Source organism: Morchella importuna (assembly GCF_003444635.1).
Source record: "Morchella importuna strain M04M26 chromosome Unknown Morimp01GS003, whole genome shotgun sequence".
NCBI lineage: Eukaryota > Fungi > Ascomycota > Pezizomycetes > Pezizales > Morchellaceae > Morchella > Morchella importuna.
Genome location: NW_025763400.1, coordinates 1110106 through 1128495, shown reverse-complemented (window position 1 = coordinate 1128495; position 18390 = coordinate 1110106). Strand labels below are relative to the sequence as shown.

At 44.7% G+C, this 18390-nt stretch overlaps 6 protein-coding genes across 6 annotated transcripts; 5 read left to right on the top strand and 1 right to left on the bottom strand.

The window, feature by feature from the left end:
• Nucleotides 1-315: 315 nt before the first annotated feature.
• Nucleotides 316-906, top strand: LAJ45_01802 (uncharacterized protein; the record flags this gene model as incomplete). The annotated part of the gene is made up of 1 exon (XM_046111395.1): nucleotides 316-906. The coding sequence occupies one exon, from the start codon at nucleotides 316-318 to the stop codon at nucleotides 904-906; it is 591 nt and encodes a 196-aa protein (XP_045975339.1).
• Nucleotides 907-1772: 866 nt separating this feature from the next.
• On the top strand, nucleotides 1773-3425 carry LAJ45_01801 (uncharacterized protein; the record flags this gene model as incomplete). Its single annotated transcript, XM_046111394.1, has 3 exons — nucleotides 1773-1902; nucleotides 1967-2166; nucleotides 2445-3425. The coding sequence occupies 3 exons, from the start codon at nucleotides 1773-1775 to the stop codon at nucleotides 3423-3425; spliced, it is 1311 nt and encodes a 436-aa protein (XP_045975338.1).
• A 473-nt stretch (nucleotides 3426-3898) lies between these two features.
• LAJ45_01800 (uncharacterized protein) lies at nucleotides 3899-5482 on the top strand (the record flags this gene model as incomplete). The annotated part of the gene is made up of 4 exons (XM_046111393.1): nucleotides 3899-3980; nucleotides 4053-4205; nucleotides 4275-4895; nucleotides 4953-5482. 4 exons carry the CDS (start codon nucleotides 3899-3901, stop codon nucleotides 5480-5482), a joined length of 1386 nt encoding a protein of 461 aa, XP_045975337.1.
• Nucleotides 5483-5809: 327 nt separating this feature from the next.
• On the bottom strand, nucleotides 5810-9308 carry LAJ45_01799 (uncharacterized protein; the record flags this gene model as incomplete). The annotated part of the gene is made up of 21 exons (XM_046111392.1): nucleotides 5810-5917; nucleotides 5981-6025; nucleotides 6079-6175; nucleotides 6229-6272; nucleotides 6325-6563; nucleotides 6617-6758; nucleotides 6826-6867; nucleotides 6928-6957; nucleotides 7017-7076; nucleotides 7130-7214; nucleotides 7289-7373; nucleotides 7429-7466; nucleotides 7531-7642; nucleotides 7709-8053; nucleotides 8108-8211; nucleotides 8274-8367; nucleotides 8434-8535; nucleotides 8625-8761; nucleotides 8979-9008; nucleotides 9093-9183; nucleotides 9236-9308. 21 exons carry the CDS (start codon nucleotides 9306-9308, stop codon nucleotides 5810-5812), a joined length of 2103 nt encoding a protein of 700 aa, XP_045975336.1.
• A 2139-nt stretch (nucleotides 9309-11447) lies between these two features.
• LAJ45_01798 (uncharacterized protein) lies at nucleotides 11448-12406 on the top strand (the record flags this gene model as incomplete). The annotated part of the gene is made up of 5 exons (XM_046111391.1): nucleotides 11448-11459; nucleotides 11639-11756; nucleotides 11836-11983; nucleotides 12266-12268; nucleotides 12328-12406. The coding sequence occupies 5 exons, from the start codon at nucleotides 11448-11450 to the stop codon at nucleotides 12404-12406; spliced, it is 360 nt and encodes a 119-aa protein (XP_045975335.1).
• A 165-nt stretch (nucleotides 12407-12571) lies between these two features.
• LAJ45_01797 (uncharacterized protein) lies at nucleotides 12572-17616 on the top strand (the record flags this gene model as incomplete). The annotated part of the gene is made up of 20 exons (XM_046111390.1): nucleotides 12572-12721; nucleotides 12793-12891; nucleotides 12966-12992; nucleotides 13041-13199; nucleotides 13257-13343; nucleotides 13410-13453; nucleotides 13517-13617; nucleotides 13679-14057; nucleotides 14119-14304; nucleotides 14363-14614; nucleotides 14688-14839; nucleotides 14915-15054; nucleotides 15114-15239; nucleotides 15916-15938; nucleotides 15999-16061; nucleotides 16147-16344; nucleotides 16401-16479; nucleotides 16624-17232; nucleotides 17293-17389; nucleotides 17474-17616. 20 exons carry the CDS (start codon nucleotides 12572-12574, stop codon nucleotides 17614-17616), a joined length of 3114 nt encoding a protein of 1037 aa, XP_045975334.1.
• Between the last annotated feature and the right edge of the window lie 774 nt (nucleotides 17617-18390).

The window sequence follows — 18390 nt, the reverse complement described above, 5'->3', positions numbered from 1 at the left end:
ACTGGAAACGAAGGAAGCACTGGAAACGAAAAGGAATGAAATACTATTTCTTTGAAGACAATTACGATCTATCACGATAAAGTCAAAGAACGAGTTTCAGATTCTATTGCTATCACGATATTCATAACGAGATACTATTCACGCCCCGTCATTCTACGATCACGGTCACTTTTACGGTCGATACTATTTACGAAGCCGAGATACGCATTCTTATAACGGACATTTACGAAGTTACCACACTCACGAACCCCACGATCTTATAACAGCCCAGACGAATATTACCCACGATCACGAAAACCCAAACCAATAGCCAAAATGCACTTCCCTCTTTCCACCGCCCTACTATCCCTCTCCCTCCTCCTCCCCACCCTCGCCAACCCCCTGCTCTCCTCCCCCTCCCCCTCCCCCTCCCCCCGCGCCACCCCCGTCCCGCTGGACACAACGCCCATAATCCACGGCCTACACATCCGCGCCCCGCAAACAACCTGCGCCCCCAACTCCGGCACCGACAACACGGGCTGCGGCAACTCCGGCACGGGCAACTCAGGCACGGGTAATTCCGGCATCTGCCTGTCGGGCACCGGCGAGTCTGGTGTCGGCGACTGTAGCAACGCGGCCGAGGCCGTGGCCACGAGTGTGTATGTGCTGCAGACCGCGACCACAATCTACCTGGTGTCGACGGTGACGGTGGAGGGCAACTCGGTGGTGACGACTGTGCAGAGCGTGTTTGCGGCGGGCGCGACGGCGACGCAGACGATTGTTGTGGATGATGGGCGGTATAGTCGCCCTGGCTGTGCGTACTGGAGGACGCAGGGGTATATTTGCTCTGCGGCCGGGAGGGGCGTGGAGGTGTCGAGATTGGCGGCGGCGGTGGTCGGCGTTGTTGGGTTGGCGGTGATGTTGTAAGGAGATGGCAATGATGCTGTTGGTGATGTAAATGAGGTTTACGGGCTTTTTTTTATGAGGTTACGGGGACATGATAGATTGAGGCATGAGCATGGGACATGGCGTTTTGATTTATGTTATTTTTATTTTTTCAATGTTTTGGCTTCTGTGTTAATGTTTATGCTTCATGTTTATAGTTATCATGGCTTTTTCTTCATGTTTGGTTTTTTTTACATGAGCTTGTTATGGGTGGAAATTCCTGTTATGCGCTTTGAGCACTACGAGATAATGCAATAATACCATTTATGCAGTCTTCCTATATATATCCTCTTTCTTCATGGACCGTAATCGTGATAACAATGAATCGAGCATTGGTGGCAGTACAAAGCGTGGAACACAACAAATAAATTATATTCGCTGGGTTTAGCACTCTTTAATACCCGACCCACCACTGATAGTAATTTCTAGCTAAATATTAATGACTAGACATGTGATTATAGTCATGGCTGTTGTGGTTGAGAGCCCCATCTCAAACAGTAGGACTCTTTCACATTCCTAGACACACCGACGTCAATGATCACAACCACCCCATTTTTCAACCGCGCCTTCACCACGCATCACTCGCGCCCCACTACATCCACCATTTATCACTCGTGGCGCACTAGCCGTCAACCATAACAACGCTAAGCCTCCCAGAGCCTTATGAAGTCACCCATTTCTTCCCATAAGACCACGCCACGCCCCGTAATGATGGAATGATTATGCAGTGCCTCCATCATTCTCTAGATCTAGCGCTCGTTGTAGAAAGAATAGATATACCCAAGGCTGAGCTCCTCAAATTCTCAAAAGTTCACACTAGAAAAAGAAGGTAAAACGAGAATCGAACCATGGAGACGATCAGGAAATCACTGCAAGCGATTAATGTTGCCGGCCCTGACTCGGATGATGAAGAGGAACAGCAACAGCAACAACAAAAGCATGATCCGCTACGAGCCGGCGATAGAGTTCTTCTTACGGGTATATCCTGTTCCCGTGTTTCGATGTATGGATATGTTACTGATGAATCTCAATAATATCACAGGCGCCAACGGATTTGTCGGAGGCCATATCCTCAAAGTCCTTTTGGTACAAGGGTTTAAAGTCAAGGCTGTCGTTGGTACTCGAAATGAGGAAATGATGGTTAAGCGGCTGTGCGCCGGAAGCGAGGAGCGAGTGCAGATTATAATTGCAGGTGGTATTGCGGGAGATAAACCTAAAGATGTTGTGAGAGGTGTTTCTGGGGTTTGTACTCGACATGTACCGATTAGGCTTTGAGGGTATGTATATACTTACGGAGAATAGGTTATCATTACCGCCTGTCCCTACAAAAACTGGGATCAAAGGCAGGAGTCAAATATCGTAGGGATACTTGATTCGATATGCAAGCATAACCCAACGATAAAACGGGTTATACTTACCTCTGTTATGAACGATTTAAATAGAGATCGAGAAAGCAGCGATTGGGACCCTGTATGCGCTCTCCCCCTTTATCACAATTTAAGGCTAACACACCGTTTTAGACCACGGCCCTCAAAGCCTCACCTCTAAAAACACCAATCGAGCGTGCAGCATGGAAATACATATCAGCCAACTCCCCAAACTTCACCCTAGCGTCAGTTATTGTGCCGACTCTGTTTGGGCCTTCCGCACATGATCCACCCACAACAGAGCCTGCATCAGAGATACTTCGTCTCATCAGAGGCACCGACACGGTTCCTGTAAATACCACTGGACCATGGTCAGACGTGAGAGACGTTGCCAAAGCACATGTTGCAGCATTGATGAGAGGAGGGGTCAGTGGGGACGCCGGAGAAGACCGTTTCTTTGCTGTTGCGGGGATCTGTAACTCGAAGCAGATCTGCAAGGTTGTGGAAAGATGCTTCCCAGGGCTTGTTGCGGAGGGGCGAGTCCCAGGGGCTGATAGTGTTCCAGGGGCATTCAAGGAGGAGGAAGAAGATGAGATATTTGGTGGTCGATATGAAGGTGATAATAGGGTGACCGGTGAGCTAGGAGTGAATATGAGAGGGCTAGAAGAGTCTGTAGTCGACACTGTGGACGGTCTGCTAAAATTCGAAGAGAGGATTAAGGGACATGGAAAAGGAGCACCTCAGGAGGCGGTGGTAGGGGGTTTGCCAATTGGCGGTTTAGCATACTCTTGTCCTCCGGGTAGCTGTACGTGTGGTGAGTGCGCGACCAAGATGAGGCACAGAAGGACTAGTGTGGATGAGCTCGATGAGAGCTTTGGGGAGAGCTTGAACGAGGATAAGGATAGCCTGTACACACTTGTGGAGCAAGCGTATGAGGGCACGGTGCCGAGTATCGAGCCTACTGGCTCAAACATCCCACGCAGCTTTGCAAGGGGCGAGGCCCTCTGTGCTTGCGCTCCCGCAAGGTGTACATGTGCCGGGTCAGATCAGCAGATGGTGGAAGAGCGGCCAAGGAAAAGAGTCAGTATTGTGCTGAACAGGCCTGACATGGGAGAAATGTTGCGGCACTCGTGAGTATTAAGTTTACAGTTAATCATGCATGATGATGAGGATTGTTTTTGCAATTGTGTTCGTGTGTGTAGGATATTAATGTATGTATGTAGGACTGCAAGTCGAAAGTCGAATTGATGTCTCTGTGTTGGTTTCTCTTCTGAGTGTATCTTCATATCTTCATATCTTGCTGTTTCACGCTCCCCACCAGCAGACGCCACTCCCGCCGAGTGATTCTCTGTGTCCCGCCCGCCAAGACGGATAATGCCGGAAGAGCCTCCAAACGCCAAGCTGCCAACTACACACCCAAACCCCCGTGCAGCTACGGACACCAGGCGTGTGCGTGATAAGGGGCCTTTCAAATTACTTTGGAAGACCACGGGGGGCCCTTCTTATTCTGTCTGTTACCAGGTAAATTCTCCCTGTGTTGGCAGGTAGAATTGTATATTAACATTTACCAAACTCATCGTCGATCCTCCAAACCTTCGTTTATTACCATGTCCGATCTTGATGAATTATCTCTGGGCCAACCTCTACCTGTTCAAGTCGAAGCTCCTGCTCAGCTCGCAATTGAAGATGGTATTGCACTCACACCTTCCTCTCGCCTGCTCGCCCCCCAGGCTTGTCAGAATTTTGTACTTACTCAAATAGGCCAAACGGATCGCAGTGTCGAGGCGGCAAATTACATCACAGAGGAGCCTGCAAATCACTGTACTACTGACGTTGATGCCGTCGATAGCTCGTCGGATTTGAAAGATATATTAACACCAGCCTCAACGCCTTCCATTCACGGGGGTCGTGATGGTGGGTATACACCCCCAATAGCTACATAGATTCGCCAGCAAGAAAACCTCAAACTAACTGCTTATTTAGAATCTACGACGGGTGAACGAGAAAACACATATAGCTCGGGACACGATCCAACGGCGACTGTCGATGTTGTACCCTACGGCGACTTGATCCTCGAAGTCAGCTCCGACGCTGGAACTGCGCGTTTCAAGGTATCGTCCCAGGTGCTCTGCATAGCTTCACCGGTATTTCGCGCAATGCTGGGGCCGTCATCAAGCTTCAAAGAGGCCTGCGAGCTACGCGCATCTGCGGTGTCATCAGAGCCATATGTACTCCAGCTCGGCGAAGACGACCCACAAGCTCTCGTAGTTGTCCTGAACGCTCTCCATCTCCAGGGCTCGAAGGTGCCAATCTCAATATCGTTCCAAAACCTAGTAGATCTGGCCATCATCTGTGATAAGTACGACTGCGCACCTGGGGTCACGCTCTGGGCCGATGTTTGGACGGAAGTATGGAAGAAGTATGCGCTTGAGCCAGGGTTCGAGAGATGGTTGTTTATATCATGGACGTTTGGGATCGACGAGATTTTCATGTCGCTTTCGAAAAAACTCATCATGGAAGGGGAGTTTGAGTGGAATAATCCAAGGTCTTTACTGTTGAAAGGTCATCCCATAGATGATATGCTTATCCCCGAACCTGTTATGGGTAAGTCTCTAGCCAGCCACTACCATGCTATCCCCGGCTCACATAGGGTCCAACTAGCTTCGATACTCGAGCAGCGGAGCAACACACTTAGGGATATGTTACAGTGTACACTATCCTACATAGAACGCTACACCCTCGCCTGGGGGCGCACATTCTGCAAGAGTACCCGGACAGAGAAGTGTGACACCATGATTCTAGGCTCTCTAATCCGAGAGTTCCGATCCAAAGGTCTGATTCCCACCCACGAGGAGTTCCTCCTCCGAAGTATTGCCGACGTAGAGAAAACAATTCGAGGTTTAAAAATCCAGTTTTTTGAGAGTGTGAGTGAAAGGCAAGAGCCGTGTACACCATGGACCTTGCATGGTCCCGCAACCCCTCCGTATTGTTTCAAACACAAGGAGATATCAAATTGTCCAATGACGATGATATCGCATGAGGCCACATGTAGCTTTTTGCCAGAGTTGTTTGATAGGATTGATGATGCGCTGTCAGTGATCGATGGATTGTGCTTAGATGATTTCAAGTCAACTGAGGCGAGATCAAGGGAGATTGGGGCGGCAAGGTGGGAGTCTTTGGTTTACAGGTAGATATGTGAGGTTTTAGGTGCATTCCGGAGTATGTGTATTGTGTTTTGTGTTTTGCGGGAAAGTTTGGTTGGGTTCCATTTGTTTTATCGGGGAGGTTGCATTCATATATACAAATAATACCATTGAATTAATCATTTTAGAAAAGAAACTTCCTTTGTTTAGTATTAGACTAGTAGGGTACAGAAGTGTTTTTAGGCTTTTCGGAGGGTGAATACCAGTGGGAAATACAGGGGAATTTGAACGATTAGTTGACTACAACGAGGTAGTGTATCAAGTTATTAAGGTAGATGTCATGTCTATTGTGCCGTGATCGCTAACACAATTTCCCTAATCTTCCGCGATATGAACGTTTTGTCTAGAGCTTGTAGCTTGCTGTAAACGTGTACCATCGGGAGCAAAAGTTGAGTCGGGTGTGTTGACGCTAGGAAGCAAAACCTGAGGCAGCCAAAAATCAGCAACTGCAAAAGAATGTCAATTGTCTCAACAGCATAAACTCACAGCTCTATCAACATCATATGGAAGGCCTCTGTGGCGACCTCGAATCTATAATCTAGGGTCAATAACGTATTTTAGTAATAGTAATCATCAATGCTCACCTCCATGGCAATTATCACTAGTTTACTGAAAGGAGTAAAGGTGCCGGAGAGTGAGCAATTGAGCCCGGGGTATCCTAAACTAAGACCAACAGTTCCACTTGGAGGGAGTAAGCTATTTTTCCAGATGAGAATAAGATAGGATGTACTTACTAGGCGCTAACAACCTCAAAGAACACACTGAAAGCAGTGAAGGCCTTCTAAAATCAGAAAATAATTCTAACTGGAAATTTGGGATTTGGGACATACATAATCATTTGCATCCGCGATACGCCCTCCTTCGGCAACACAGATCAGGAACAATCCCAGAAAAACATACCATAGATCAAATTCGAGTTGCCGTCTGACGTGTGCCATAATATATTTTCCTTCATCTCCATCACTCGCCTCTGGTGTATTGTCGACGTATATCCCCAGAGAGTGCTCTTCGTATACGTTTGTTCTTCTAATGCTGATTGCAAGCGGTAAAACGGATATATACATCATTACTATTTGAGGGATTAGAAGATTCATGAAGAAGTTTTCCAAGAGATATATCTACCAAGGTAGCTGCATTGTATGCCTGGGTGAAGTTCGCCCAAAGGAATTGATGCTGTGCCAGATGTTCGGGTGGAAACTGCTTGGAAAAATGCATTTACGATTCTAAGACCAACTGGAAGAGATTTGACGACAGGTGTTTGATACTATGCGTGGTTCCAGTTAACTATTAATCGACCCCATTCAAGGGGAGAGGGCAAAACGTGTACTTACATCCAGCACAAGAAAAAGGATAACATCCGCAAGATTCAATCCCTATTGACTTTAACTTTAAAATTCGGACAAATAAAGCCAAGCGCGTGCGGATATACGTACCACCAATATCCCGAAGAGCCACCAGGTGGGCTAGAGGAGATAGTTAGCCCCTAAACTTGTAAGGGATGATGTGGCCCTACAAAACGTACCCTACTAGGAAATAATAATGTAAAGCATCGGCGAGGGTGATCAAGGAGGAAATTCAGTTCCTATATCAATTCTTAGCCAATCGGGTGATCTATTTTGTAAGGTGTATACCCACATCTTTTGTGTCGACATATTTCTCCGGACACAGAACGAATAAAATCCAGATAATAAATCTCAGAAATAGAGGGAACCCAGTATTTCTAGAATGGGGGAATAGTTAGTTAGCTGATTATTGCATACTAAATTTTGGCCTTGTGCATATATTATTACGTACCCAACCACAATCAGAAGACCACAGAAAACTAATATAAAGGCTGCTTTCTGAAAGGAGATGAAAGAATCCGGTGTAAGGGTGAATCCTAAACCCGGTATGAGCTAGATATCTCCGAGGGTAGGTTAAGGCTAAGTGCTTACCAACATCATTAAAACATGTCATAGCAGTGTAAATTCCCCTGATTTATCTTCGGGTTAGAGTTGTTTTCATTGAATCATAATCAGGCACCGAGTAACTCATACCACCAGACTTTGTTCAGCGCAAGATCTTTGACAAGGTCTCCATATTCCTGGCTTCGTAGAATCCATGGTACAAGAACGATAATGCCAAGAAAATGGATAATTACGTAATACCCTGGCAGTTGCGGTTTCATTATTAGCTAGCCCCAAGCCCAAGTTATAACTAATCTCTACGGCATACCAATAAGAATCCAGGATAGTGTTTTTAACGATCGATATTCGATTCCTCCAAGTTCATTCCGTTGGTCATCATTAAGATCGTAGAATTGTGAGTTTCTACCAATGCTTGGTGTATATGAGAGATATGGGGTTTTGATTGGCGATGCTGATCTAGAACGGCCACGGCGAGACCTTGCCATTGACCTTGAAGTTGAATTGTCCCGGGCCCCAAACCTAGATCTAGAGCGCGGTCTAGATCTTCGACTCTCGACACGAAAAATTCTAAGGTCATCTTGGACTGAATCAAGTGAACTTCTATTTACTGTACTCGATTGTGGTGGCTCGAAGTTGATGGGCCTTTCGATATCTGCCTAGTGGTTAGCTTGATATGCAAACGTCAAAGGATAGTAGGGTTACATACCGTTTTTCTCCTCTACCCCACCTTCTGCACGGGCGGGAATAGGTACATCCCATATAATACGAGGGGATGTTGGCTCTGTAGTACCAGGTTCATCCAAGGTCGTGCTGGTAGTACTAGCTCAATTAGAGAACAGAGATAACTGACAGGATACATGATCTGAACTAACTTGACAGCTACTGCATGTGATGTCTCAGTTCGTTGAGCCACACCAACTGGCAGAGGTGGAAGGACACCAATATCATTCGGGGACCTTGGATGAGCTTTGCACGAAAAGGCGTCAGGTCACATGAAGTTTAATTTGGGACACAAATTCAGGCAGGACAAACTTATTCCACGCTCAATAGAGTGACCATTCCCGACCACTTCTTTTGAACGTCGTGCTAAGGAAATCGTACGACGAAGCTCTCGATTTTCCTTGGCCTCTAGGACTGTTTAGATACTCTAGTTAGTTTTCTGTCTACAATAACAATTGTATAGACACGAGATTTGAAATAAGGACTAGATGGTGGTCCTGTACCAATGTGCTCGAAACGCTTTTCAAACCAATGTATCCTAACAAACACAACGATCGTATGGATAAATATCGGCGTTGTTATAAAAGGTATGATGTACGTTATGATTTGCTGGTATGTATTGGCTTTGTTCAGGTCGATGCTTTATCATTCAAGTCAACTTCATGTCCCCAAGAGTATATTCTAGCTGTATGTAAAGTCTCAAATAGCTATGGTAGTTTATGTTTAATGACAATATCATCAAAGAATTAAAATCCCCATAAAAAAGGCACATATAAAACTAACTGAGACACTGAAACCGTAGGGTATAGGGATATATATGCGTGGGAACTGAGAAAAGATCACAAATGTTAACTTACGTGTTCAAACCTGATTGTGTCGCAGCCCCACTATAGAAGGAAACATTAGAATATTCTTTAAAGTCATAACAAGAGCATTCAGTATCCGGAAGGTATGAAGCAATTGCGCCTTACGAAGCAAAGAATATCGCATCAACAAACGGTACACCCCCAGGGATGTAAATTAAGATTGACCCAAGAAGTATGCAGAGCCCCAAGTAATAGTCTAAATGTATCAGCGTAGCCCGAGACTCCCCAAAAGCTTTTAGTGGTCGTACAGTGCATTGCCATAAAGTTGGGGCGTGTCGAAAGTAGCCGCTTTATCCTCCTGGTGAGCGACCTGTACCCCATTTTTGGCAAATCCCCTACTCCTTGCGTGTCAGTTAGCGCTAAGTTGCTTGGTTGCTTGCAATCAAAAGGTTAAACCGGACGCGTGGTATGTCGGAGATGTGCAGTGTTCATTGATGACAACCTGCTATTTATCTATGTTCAGTAGCTTCTCATTCTATGTGAATGGATTCCCCCCCCCCCACCCCCCCCACGGGAGCTCTCCGAAATATTGCCATCATCCTCAAGTGACCAAATGATGCTCCAATTTCTTTTGATCAAAAAAATCTAAATCCCTCATTTGGTCTATCCCTTGGACGGATGCAAGTGGTCAAATTCGCGACCTGGACCGTGCACCACTTAGTAAGGGAATTGCCTTGCTTTTTACGGTTTATAACAACAACAGAGCAATAAACAATTAGCAATAGTTACCACAGAAGGTTAGTGATAGCTGAAAGAGGTAGGTCGCGAATTTGACCACTTTCATCCGTCCAAGGGATACAAGGCAGTGAGGACAGTGCAACCACGGTGGCAGGGTGTGGTGCGGGGTAATGGAGCATTCAAAGTCGTTTTGGGTACATTATGTACTTATTTAAAGTTGTAATAACATTCGAATGATAATGAGCACAAATCAATGGTAATGATGTTGGCTAGCGATAAGCGCGAAAGCTAGTACTATGTATGTAAATACCACCAGAAAGTACATGTATTTGTACTTATAGCAAGAAGTAACCCTGCCAAAGATTAGTCGGTTACCAAAGTTTTATTTGTCTTTTTGTTTTAAGCCAAATAAAAGCCAGTTCTAATTATTGAATATCTAAAAGGACTGGATTGGGTTTGCATGGCGGAAATATTGAGTTATCTAAATTGGAACATTATCATGAAGTATGCTTACAGTAGGTATTATTATGGAAGTGCTTGGATCCTATGGTTTTTGGAACAATGTTGGCTGTTATCTTTTCAAAACCAAACCGAAGTTCCAGAATGTCCAACGGAGGACTGGCCGCGCTGATCTGTCCAGGCTTCTGTACCCTAGAGTAACGCGCATGTATGCGTGCCCCTAGGTATGGTTATGGCTGGTTGATTTTCTCCGGCAATTTCCCGAATCTGAGCGTTTTATCGGCATTCTCATGTTTAGCCCGAACATATATACCGGCACATGTGCCTCTCTTGATAAGCCTAGCTTGAAATGCTGGGCTCACAAAAGCGAATTGCTGTTTCGGGGGTTGCTATCTCTCTTGCGCGATCGTATAGTCACGCAACATTCTGTCGGTATTTGAAACAGGTTTGTGTGACAGGATCGAAAAATTGTGTGCATTAAGATCTGGCACAGTGTAGTTAGTGGCAGTCACGGTGTGATACCTAGCGAGAGGTAGCGACCTGGTGCTACACCTCGGACCATAAGTTGAATGAAATTAACGCACGGTAAGGGTTCAAAATTCAGGCTTAATACTCAAACATTGCTGTGAATGTGTACAGTCGCAACCCGATATGCCGGATTGCCAAGATTCGAGGGATTTCGTTCGGGATAGCAAAAAATCCGGGATAGTAAATTGATTTTGCAGTAATAAAATTAAAATCTCAGAAGATTTCGTACGGGACAGCAAGGGATCCGGCGTATTGAGATCCGGCATATCGAGTTGCAACTGTACGCGCGGACGTAGGACGGAGGTGAGAAGTTCCAGGTAATAAATAATCCTCTAAACATGAGGAATAGCTAGTTGGTCGTTGAAATGCCTCAACTCATCATCTGGTCGGATTGTGTTCACAACCATTGGGTTCATGTGGAGTTGGGCAATAGTTGTCGACACTGCTAGCAGTTGGTGTAGGTAGATCGATACTTCTACTCGTATTTTCGTGACGTTTGTAATTGCATACCATACAAATACGCGCCAAGTCCACAATCTAGTATGGTATGCAATAGCGGTTCCTTTTACAAACGTCACGAAGGTACGAGTAGTTGATACATGTACGAGGAGCCGCGACACTCAAGTATACATACGTAGGGACGGTCCGAGATGAACGTCAAGCGCTAAATTCACGTGTGCGTATGTATACATGTATCCATCAGCCATCCCGATTATATATTATTCCCCACAGGTCCCGGATCCCCCAGATTTCAAATATCTGTGTGACGATAATATTGGTCCTCAGACAGAAAAAATGTTTTACCAGGTACTCAATCCACCCTTGGACTCTAGAACACCCACCTGTTTGTTCCTGGCATAAATATATGAGGCTGTGGAGTAGAAGTATCACTCTCGAGCATCTACACCAGGGGTTATCCGCGTATTACCACCATACATACAACGCTCGGTAGTGTTCCGGGTTTCTCACCCCCGAATGCGTGGTAGCCGGGCTCGTCTGTATTAAGCGAGACTTCAAAAGAGGGAAGACTAGGAACTGAAGAGGCCTTCTATCAATATTTTTGGTATCCTTGCAAACTGGGGGTTCTTATTCATACCAAGTTCGGTCAGCAGTCCGGGACCTCACATTACAGCCCAGGGATTCGTGGGCTTTTTACTCTTACTGACCTGGATGCTGCTTGTAGTCGTAACCAATAAGAATTGGCTGTCTGCTAGAATTCATACAAAATCGGCAGCTTCCCACGTCCAGAAGCCGATCAATTTAGACCCTGAGATACTCGCCGTACTCCACGGTGTATTTTACCCTACAAGTCAAGTTTGGCCGAGCTCCGGGTTTGTGGATTCGGAGCAGTTAACTCTCCCCTGTTACCAGTTATATACCCAAGTTCATTATTGTAAATTTCTAGAAAAGTCAAATCTTTTTTTTCAGTGGATCTAGAGAAAAGAGGGTCTGAACCTCATGAGGTTCTGGCGCAAGCTTGTAACATACATAGCGACGCTGATCATCGACAAGCCGGTATTAAAACTCCATCCATCCCTTGGCATTGGATCAGAAAAACGTTTTCTTTCGCGTGAGCTGGAACCCTCTTAGAATATGCTGCATTGGTGTCGCAGCAGGCATGTTTTTACAAAAACGACTCCAGTCAGTAATCTTACAACGACTAACTCTCTTGAAGGATTCACAAAGATCTCATGGAGATCCGTGCAGGCCTGAACGACAATAAAGGACTCCCCCGCTATTCTTGCCGCTGTTGACCGTCATCAGCCCTTCAACCAGAAAAAGGGTCCTAAGGGTCCCACTTCCCCGGAAAGCTTCGTTTTCCCCACAACCCCTTTATAAACCGCGGATGTCCCTTGGATTGACTGATTTCTGTGGTTTCATCTACTTCGAGGGTAACACCTCGACCTTACGGTATCAACATGTCTGAAAAACACGATACGTCGGTGGTGGTGATGGTTATAATGATATGTTCGGGATTATCATTTACCGCTGTAGTGCTTCGATTTGTATCGAGAGGACTCATTTTGAAGAGGGTTAACGCCGATGACTGGTTGATTGTGCTTTCCTGGGTATGCGATTATAAATGACACTCGTGGAAGACAAGAATCTGAATATTCTGTGCTAATTTCAAATCATATAGATACTTTCTTTCGGTGTTTCTTTTTCCATATATTTAGGCACTACATATGGCCTAGGACACGACACTCTCTCTAAGGAGAACCAAGTACTGGAACGGAAGGTAAGTTCTCTTTAAATTATAGTTTTCATCTCGGTGATTTAAAGACTCTAAAGCCTCGACGGCCGTCTCTATAGACACAATTTGTATACACTTTGCTTTATGTAAGTGTCTTGATAACAACCAGTTTCAAACATTTTTAACGATAACAGCACCCTGCATTGATGGCAACAAAAACCTCGATATTGCTATTCTATCTCAGCATATCCCAAAATTTCAGGCTGGTCCAGTGGGGGAACTGGGCAACATTAATTGTTGTTAACATCGGAGGTCTTGTTATGACATTTCTTGTTGCTTTCCAATGCAATCCGGTAATTACTCAAATGAAATTTTCTTCTTCTAAGAATAAGACTAATCAGTGCCTCAAGCTATCCGCCACTTTCTTAACAGATATGCCTGGGACGGCCAGATGTATTGAGACATATGCACTTATCTATGCATCGGCACCTCTCAATGTAATTACCGACCTACTAATCTTGATTCTACCAATGCCAGTTTTGACATCACTTCGCCTACCAAAGAAGCAGAAGATTATTTTGATTGCCGTGTTTGCTGGAGGTGGTTTGTGAGTTCTCTCGGTAAGTTGTGGCTGAAGCCTAGTGTATCTTATAACCTTGAGTGAATATAGGACCTTGATTGTTGGTATCATTAGGATATATTTTTTTGAGAGGGCACTAGCGAATGAGCACATTCACTCTGAACTAGTAAAAGACACTCATGTAAATTCTTGTAAGGAAATCTTCGCTGTTATTGGTACTGGATCAAGGTTTAATTTAATGTCTGGATTTAGGGAATGGTGCGCTATCTTTCATGTGGAGTAGCGTCGAAATTAACGCCGGTATCATGTGTGCTTCGGTACCAATGATCAAGCCTCTCATCGCCAAATTATTTCCCAGTTGCATCGGTGTCTCTGGATCATCCGGATCAGCTTCTTTTGGTGACACGATTGACTCAACTTTGCACTCCACCGAGTTCATAACCTTTGAGCCACCAAAGTCCGCAATTGCTCTCACATTTAGGGAGTCCTTGAGACCCCTTTCCTTAGTCACTGTGCTATTCTTCTTATGGGGATTTGCGTATGGATTTGTCAATACAATAAATCAACGATTCGAGGATTTGTTGAATATATCAGTATCAGAGTCACTCGGACTCCATTCAGCATACTTCAGGTTAGTTCTTATACAACCCAAGTTGATACTTTTTTAGCCTAATTATTGATAATATCTGAAGTGGATACTTTGCCGCTCCGCTTTTATTGTCAGGGTCCCTTTTGAAACTATATGGGTTTAGGGTCACCTTCATTGTCGGACTTTGTATCAATGGTGCTGGGTGCTTGATCTTCTGGCCATCTGCGGTATTGAAAAGTTATGCCGGATTCTGTGTTTCCATGGTGGTCTTGGGGCTTGGCCTCGCAACGTAGGTGCCCACCTTAGAGTACAAATGAATGAATGAACTTAGCTAAAGAACGGTAAAGAATCGAACTTGCAGCAAATCCATTTATAGTCTTGTGCGGCCCCCAGAAATATTGCGAATCTCGCCTCTGTATTTCACAAGCCTTTCAAGCTGTTGGAGCTTTAGTAGGGCCTATTGTGGCAAGTCAGGTCCTACCTGAATTACTAGAAGGCGAAACCTCACTTGGAGGTGTGCAGTGGGTATACCTGGGAATTGCATTTTTCGTTTTCCTGTTAGCAATTGCGTTCTATTATTCAAAAATTCCAGAGGTGAAGTATGTTGAATTTGTTAATTTATTGTCTTTAATCTTGGTTTTCACTGACTGACACGACTCCTGGAATTTCTAGGGATACAGATTTCCCCACAGGTCCTGAGCGGCATGGTTTCACTTCACTATGGAAGGGTGAATATGCTGTGGGATTTATATGGAGTCTTGTAGCTCAGTTCCTATACACTGGCGCTCAAGAAATCTTTTCTAGGTTTTCGGGTACATATCTTGGTGAAGGCACCTCAGCAGTGTATAGCTCTTCAACAACCAGCCATGGCTTATTCGTCGCCGGAAGATTTGTTGCAGGCTTTGCAATGCTCGCCTTACGACCACGTTATATATTGCTTGCTGCTGTGACAGGCTGCACCGTTACCACGGCATTTGCTCTTATCACACAAAGCATGAGGATCGGAACTGTGATGATTCAGCTGATTTGGTTTTTGGAAGTAAGTCTTATATAATGTTCTTTCGATGCGACCCCTTTGCTAAGATATATCTATGTCAGTCACCCATTTTCCCGATTGTTCTTGCTACAGCCATCCGTGGCCGTGGGAAGCTCACCAAAGATGGCGCAAAGTATCAAATTTCTTCCGCTGTTGGAGCCATGGTTTTCCCGCCTCTATACTACGCGGTTCTCAAAAAAAGCAATCGTCGGTACGTCATGAGTGTTCCACTCTCAGTTTTTTCTATAATGGCAACGTATCCTATATATTTATGTATCTCGTCAAAAGAACGAAAACGGTTGGATAAATCAGATTGCACGGGGGACGTACCTGAGGAGAGAGAGAGACCTATTGCTCTACAGGATATAAAGCCTGGTAGGCGACAATATCTTGAGGTGACATAACTGTAATAATCTTCTGTGTTATATATTATGAGTAAAGTGCCATGTATGCATGTTTAGTGCTTAATAATGAAATTAGTTATTACAGAGCGTTGTACAAAGTCATGGATTTAAATTATTGGTCAGTACTCAGACGGTTCTTTATTACTGATCCAACATATATGTACATGTAGGTACATATATCCAGGCATTTTTTAAAAAAAAAACGGCTTTAAATACTAGATTTGACGTTAAGCCCGACTACGATTCAAAAAGAGTAATCAAGCTAATGGGAAAATGGCCGCCATGATCCTTTTCGGAATAGTTAATATCGGGAAATCCGCAGTTTCCCACGTGCACGGATATAACGCTTGTGTGCCTGATCTTGTAGATCCAACGCTTTTGGCGATGTCAGGCCCTGGTTGAGCATAATACCTACCCCGGAAAACCATTAGGCTTTGCTTGATGGTGACGAAAAAAATAGGAGCAAATAAAGCAACAGGAAAGGTACATCGTTATAAATCCGGTTGACCGAATGCTGTGGTTAAACGTTTTCTTTTGCCCTAGGCTGAATACGAACCCTGCTTTGAAATCAGCCAAGATTGCAAATCACAGAGCTCCCATGTCACAGTACCTCTTCGGAAGAGAAGCACCCAGACAGACAAAATTTATATAAAGGGGATCCCAAGAGTATAGGAATCTGAATTTTGCTCAGTCGGTTTCTCCATTCATCAAATTCTTCAAGAGGAAATTTACTTGCGATGTTTGTCCAAATACCCGTCCTTTCAACACTTCTTCTGGCATTATCTGCCTATGCCAGCCCATTGAACCCAGAGGAAGGAGCTGTGTTCTCCCGAGACTCAGCAGCATTATCAGGGGGCAAGTTTAAGAACTTGGTTGTCTTTGGTGACAGGTAATTACCTTCCGGATGTCCATTTGTGGATCCATAGTCTAACAACAGACCATCAGCTACACGGACGAAGGCCGATTAGGTTACTTCTTCAGTCACAATGGATCAGCACCACCTGTAGGATATGTTCAGCAGGAGGTCAGTATTTTCCTCTTTAGTTATTTGGTTTTCATACTAGGGGTGGCTGGGTCTTGACACATACCGCTGCCAAATCTCTGATCTGACACCCGCCAACCCGCTAGCTACATTCATAGTTGTCATATATACTGACTGACCAAACAGAGTTCATCCACTGCTTCTGGCGGCCGAAGCTGGGCTCGCTTCGTTGCACAATACACAGGTGTAACTCTCTACAACTATGCCGTTTCTGGCGCCGTCTGTTCAAACTCGCTCACCCCGCGTTATCTGAGTTCTATCAACGGTCTGTTCCCAGATATCCTTGGCTACGAGGTGCCAGCATTCTTCGCAGACTTCCCAAAAGAATCTCGGAAGCTTTCAAATGATGAAACACTCTATGCCATCTGGATCGGAACCAATGACCTCGGCGGCGATAACATCATCACCGGCCTACCGAATGTAGGACTAACCAACTACACGAGCTGTGTCTTTGAAACAATGTCCAAGCTCTATAACTATGGAGCAAGGAACTTTGTTTTGCTAAGTTTGGCACCAATTGAGCATGCACCACTTTATGCGCCTTTGAGCGAAGGTGGTAGTGAGGGGCCCCATAGATTCTGGAGAGGGAGAAGTGGGAATGCGACTGTCATTAGCACTAGGATGAGAGATTTGGTGCAAGGTGGAAACGAAATATTCAAATACAGAGTTCCAGCGGAAATTCACGACGGAGCCCTGAAAGGTGCTAAAGTAGCCATGATGGATACTTATGGACTGGTAAGTTGCCGAGCTAAGCCCGCAATTCAGAAGTGACGAAAGATTACTAACTGTGAATAGTTGACTGACATCCGCATTAACCCTGCAAACTACTTGAATGGATCTCTCCCGTTGAACGTAACCGGTTTCAACCTTCATTGCGTTCTTGATGGACCATGTATGCTTAACTCCCCCCGCTTTTATAAGAATGAAAGACAGAAACTGATGCATTTTTTTTTTTTTTTTTTTTTTTTTTGGATAGGCACCACATATCGTCCCAATGACCGTGATTCCTTCCTCTGGTACGACGAATTGCATCCATCAGAACAAGTTGGTCGCATCGTTGCAAGGGAATTTTCGAAATTCGTTCAAAAGAAGTTCACAGAGTGGATGACAGTTTGGTAAAAAAAAAAAAAGTTTTAACTAGTCCGCCCTATGTGTAGTTGTATATAAATGCTGTGTGCGTGAAGCATAAATCTCGAAGTAGAATTTATTGAATAATTAATGGCATACTTGGCCGCATATCTTAACTATGCATTGGTTCTATCGATATTCTGCCTGCAGCATGTGTGCGTGAAAACTCATTTAAAACGGATGTAATCACTTGGATAGTCCTACGATTACTCATTAATCAATATGCCGTCCATGGCAAACAAAACCCAGGGTTTAGCGTTTTACCAAGTTTCTATATGTTGTTCAGCTTATTGGGTTCTAGAACACAACTTACTTTTTACCAGCGTTTACTATTACTATTACTATAACAGCTTAGGGTACATGTACCTTTGCGAACTAATGTGCCTTTTTAGAACTCGAGTTTTTGGTTTTTGTGATATAGCTCGAGCTGGTGGCCAATGATCAAAAAAGTAACAAATATTCTTCTGCCAAGTTTTGTAGGTGGTGGTATTTGTATGGTTTTGAGAAAACCTTTCTTCCCCGAAACCACCATCACCACAACTCATTATATTTCAAAGGGAATGATTCAGCGTAACCTAGCTCGGGATTATGAAAATCATATGGCTCCCTTCGAAGGAGCAGAGCTCGGCTCGGCTCATCAACCTACTAGACGGTCAAGATTTTAGTACAGACACTGAATCTTCCACATGGTACTTGTTATAGCTCCTGATCTTGTTCGACCTGGATCCATGTGAAGAATGTCTATGCACCTACGTCATGTATGAA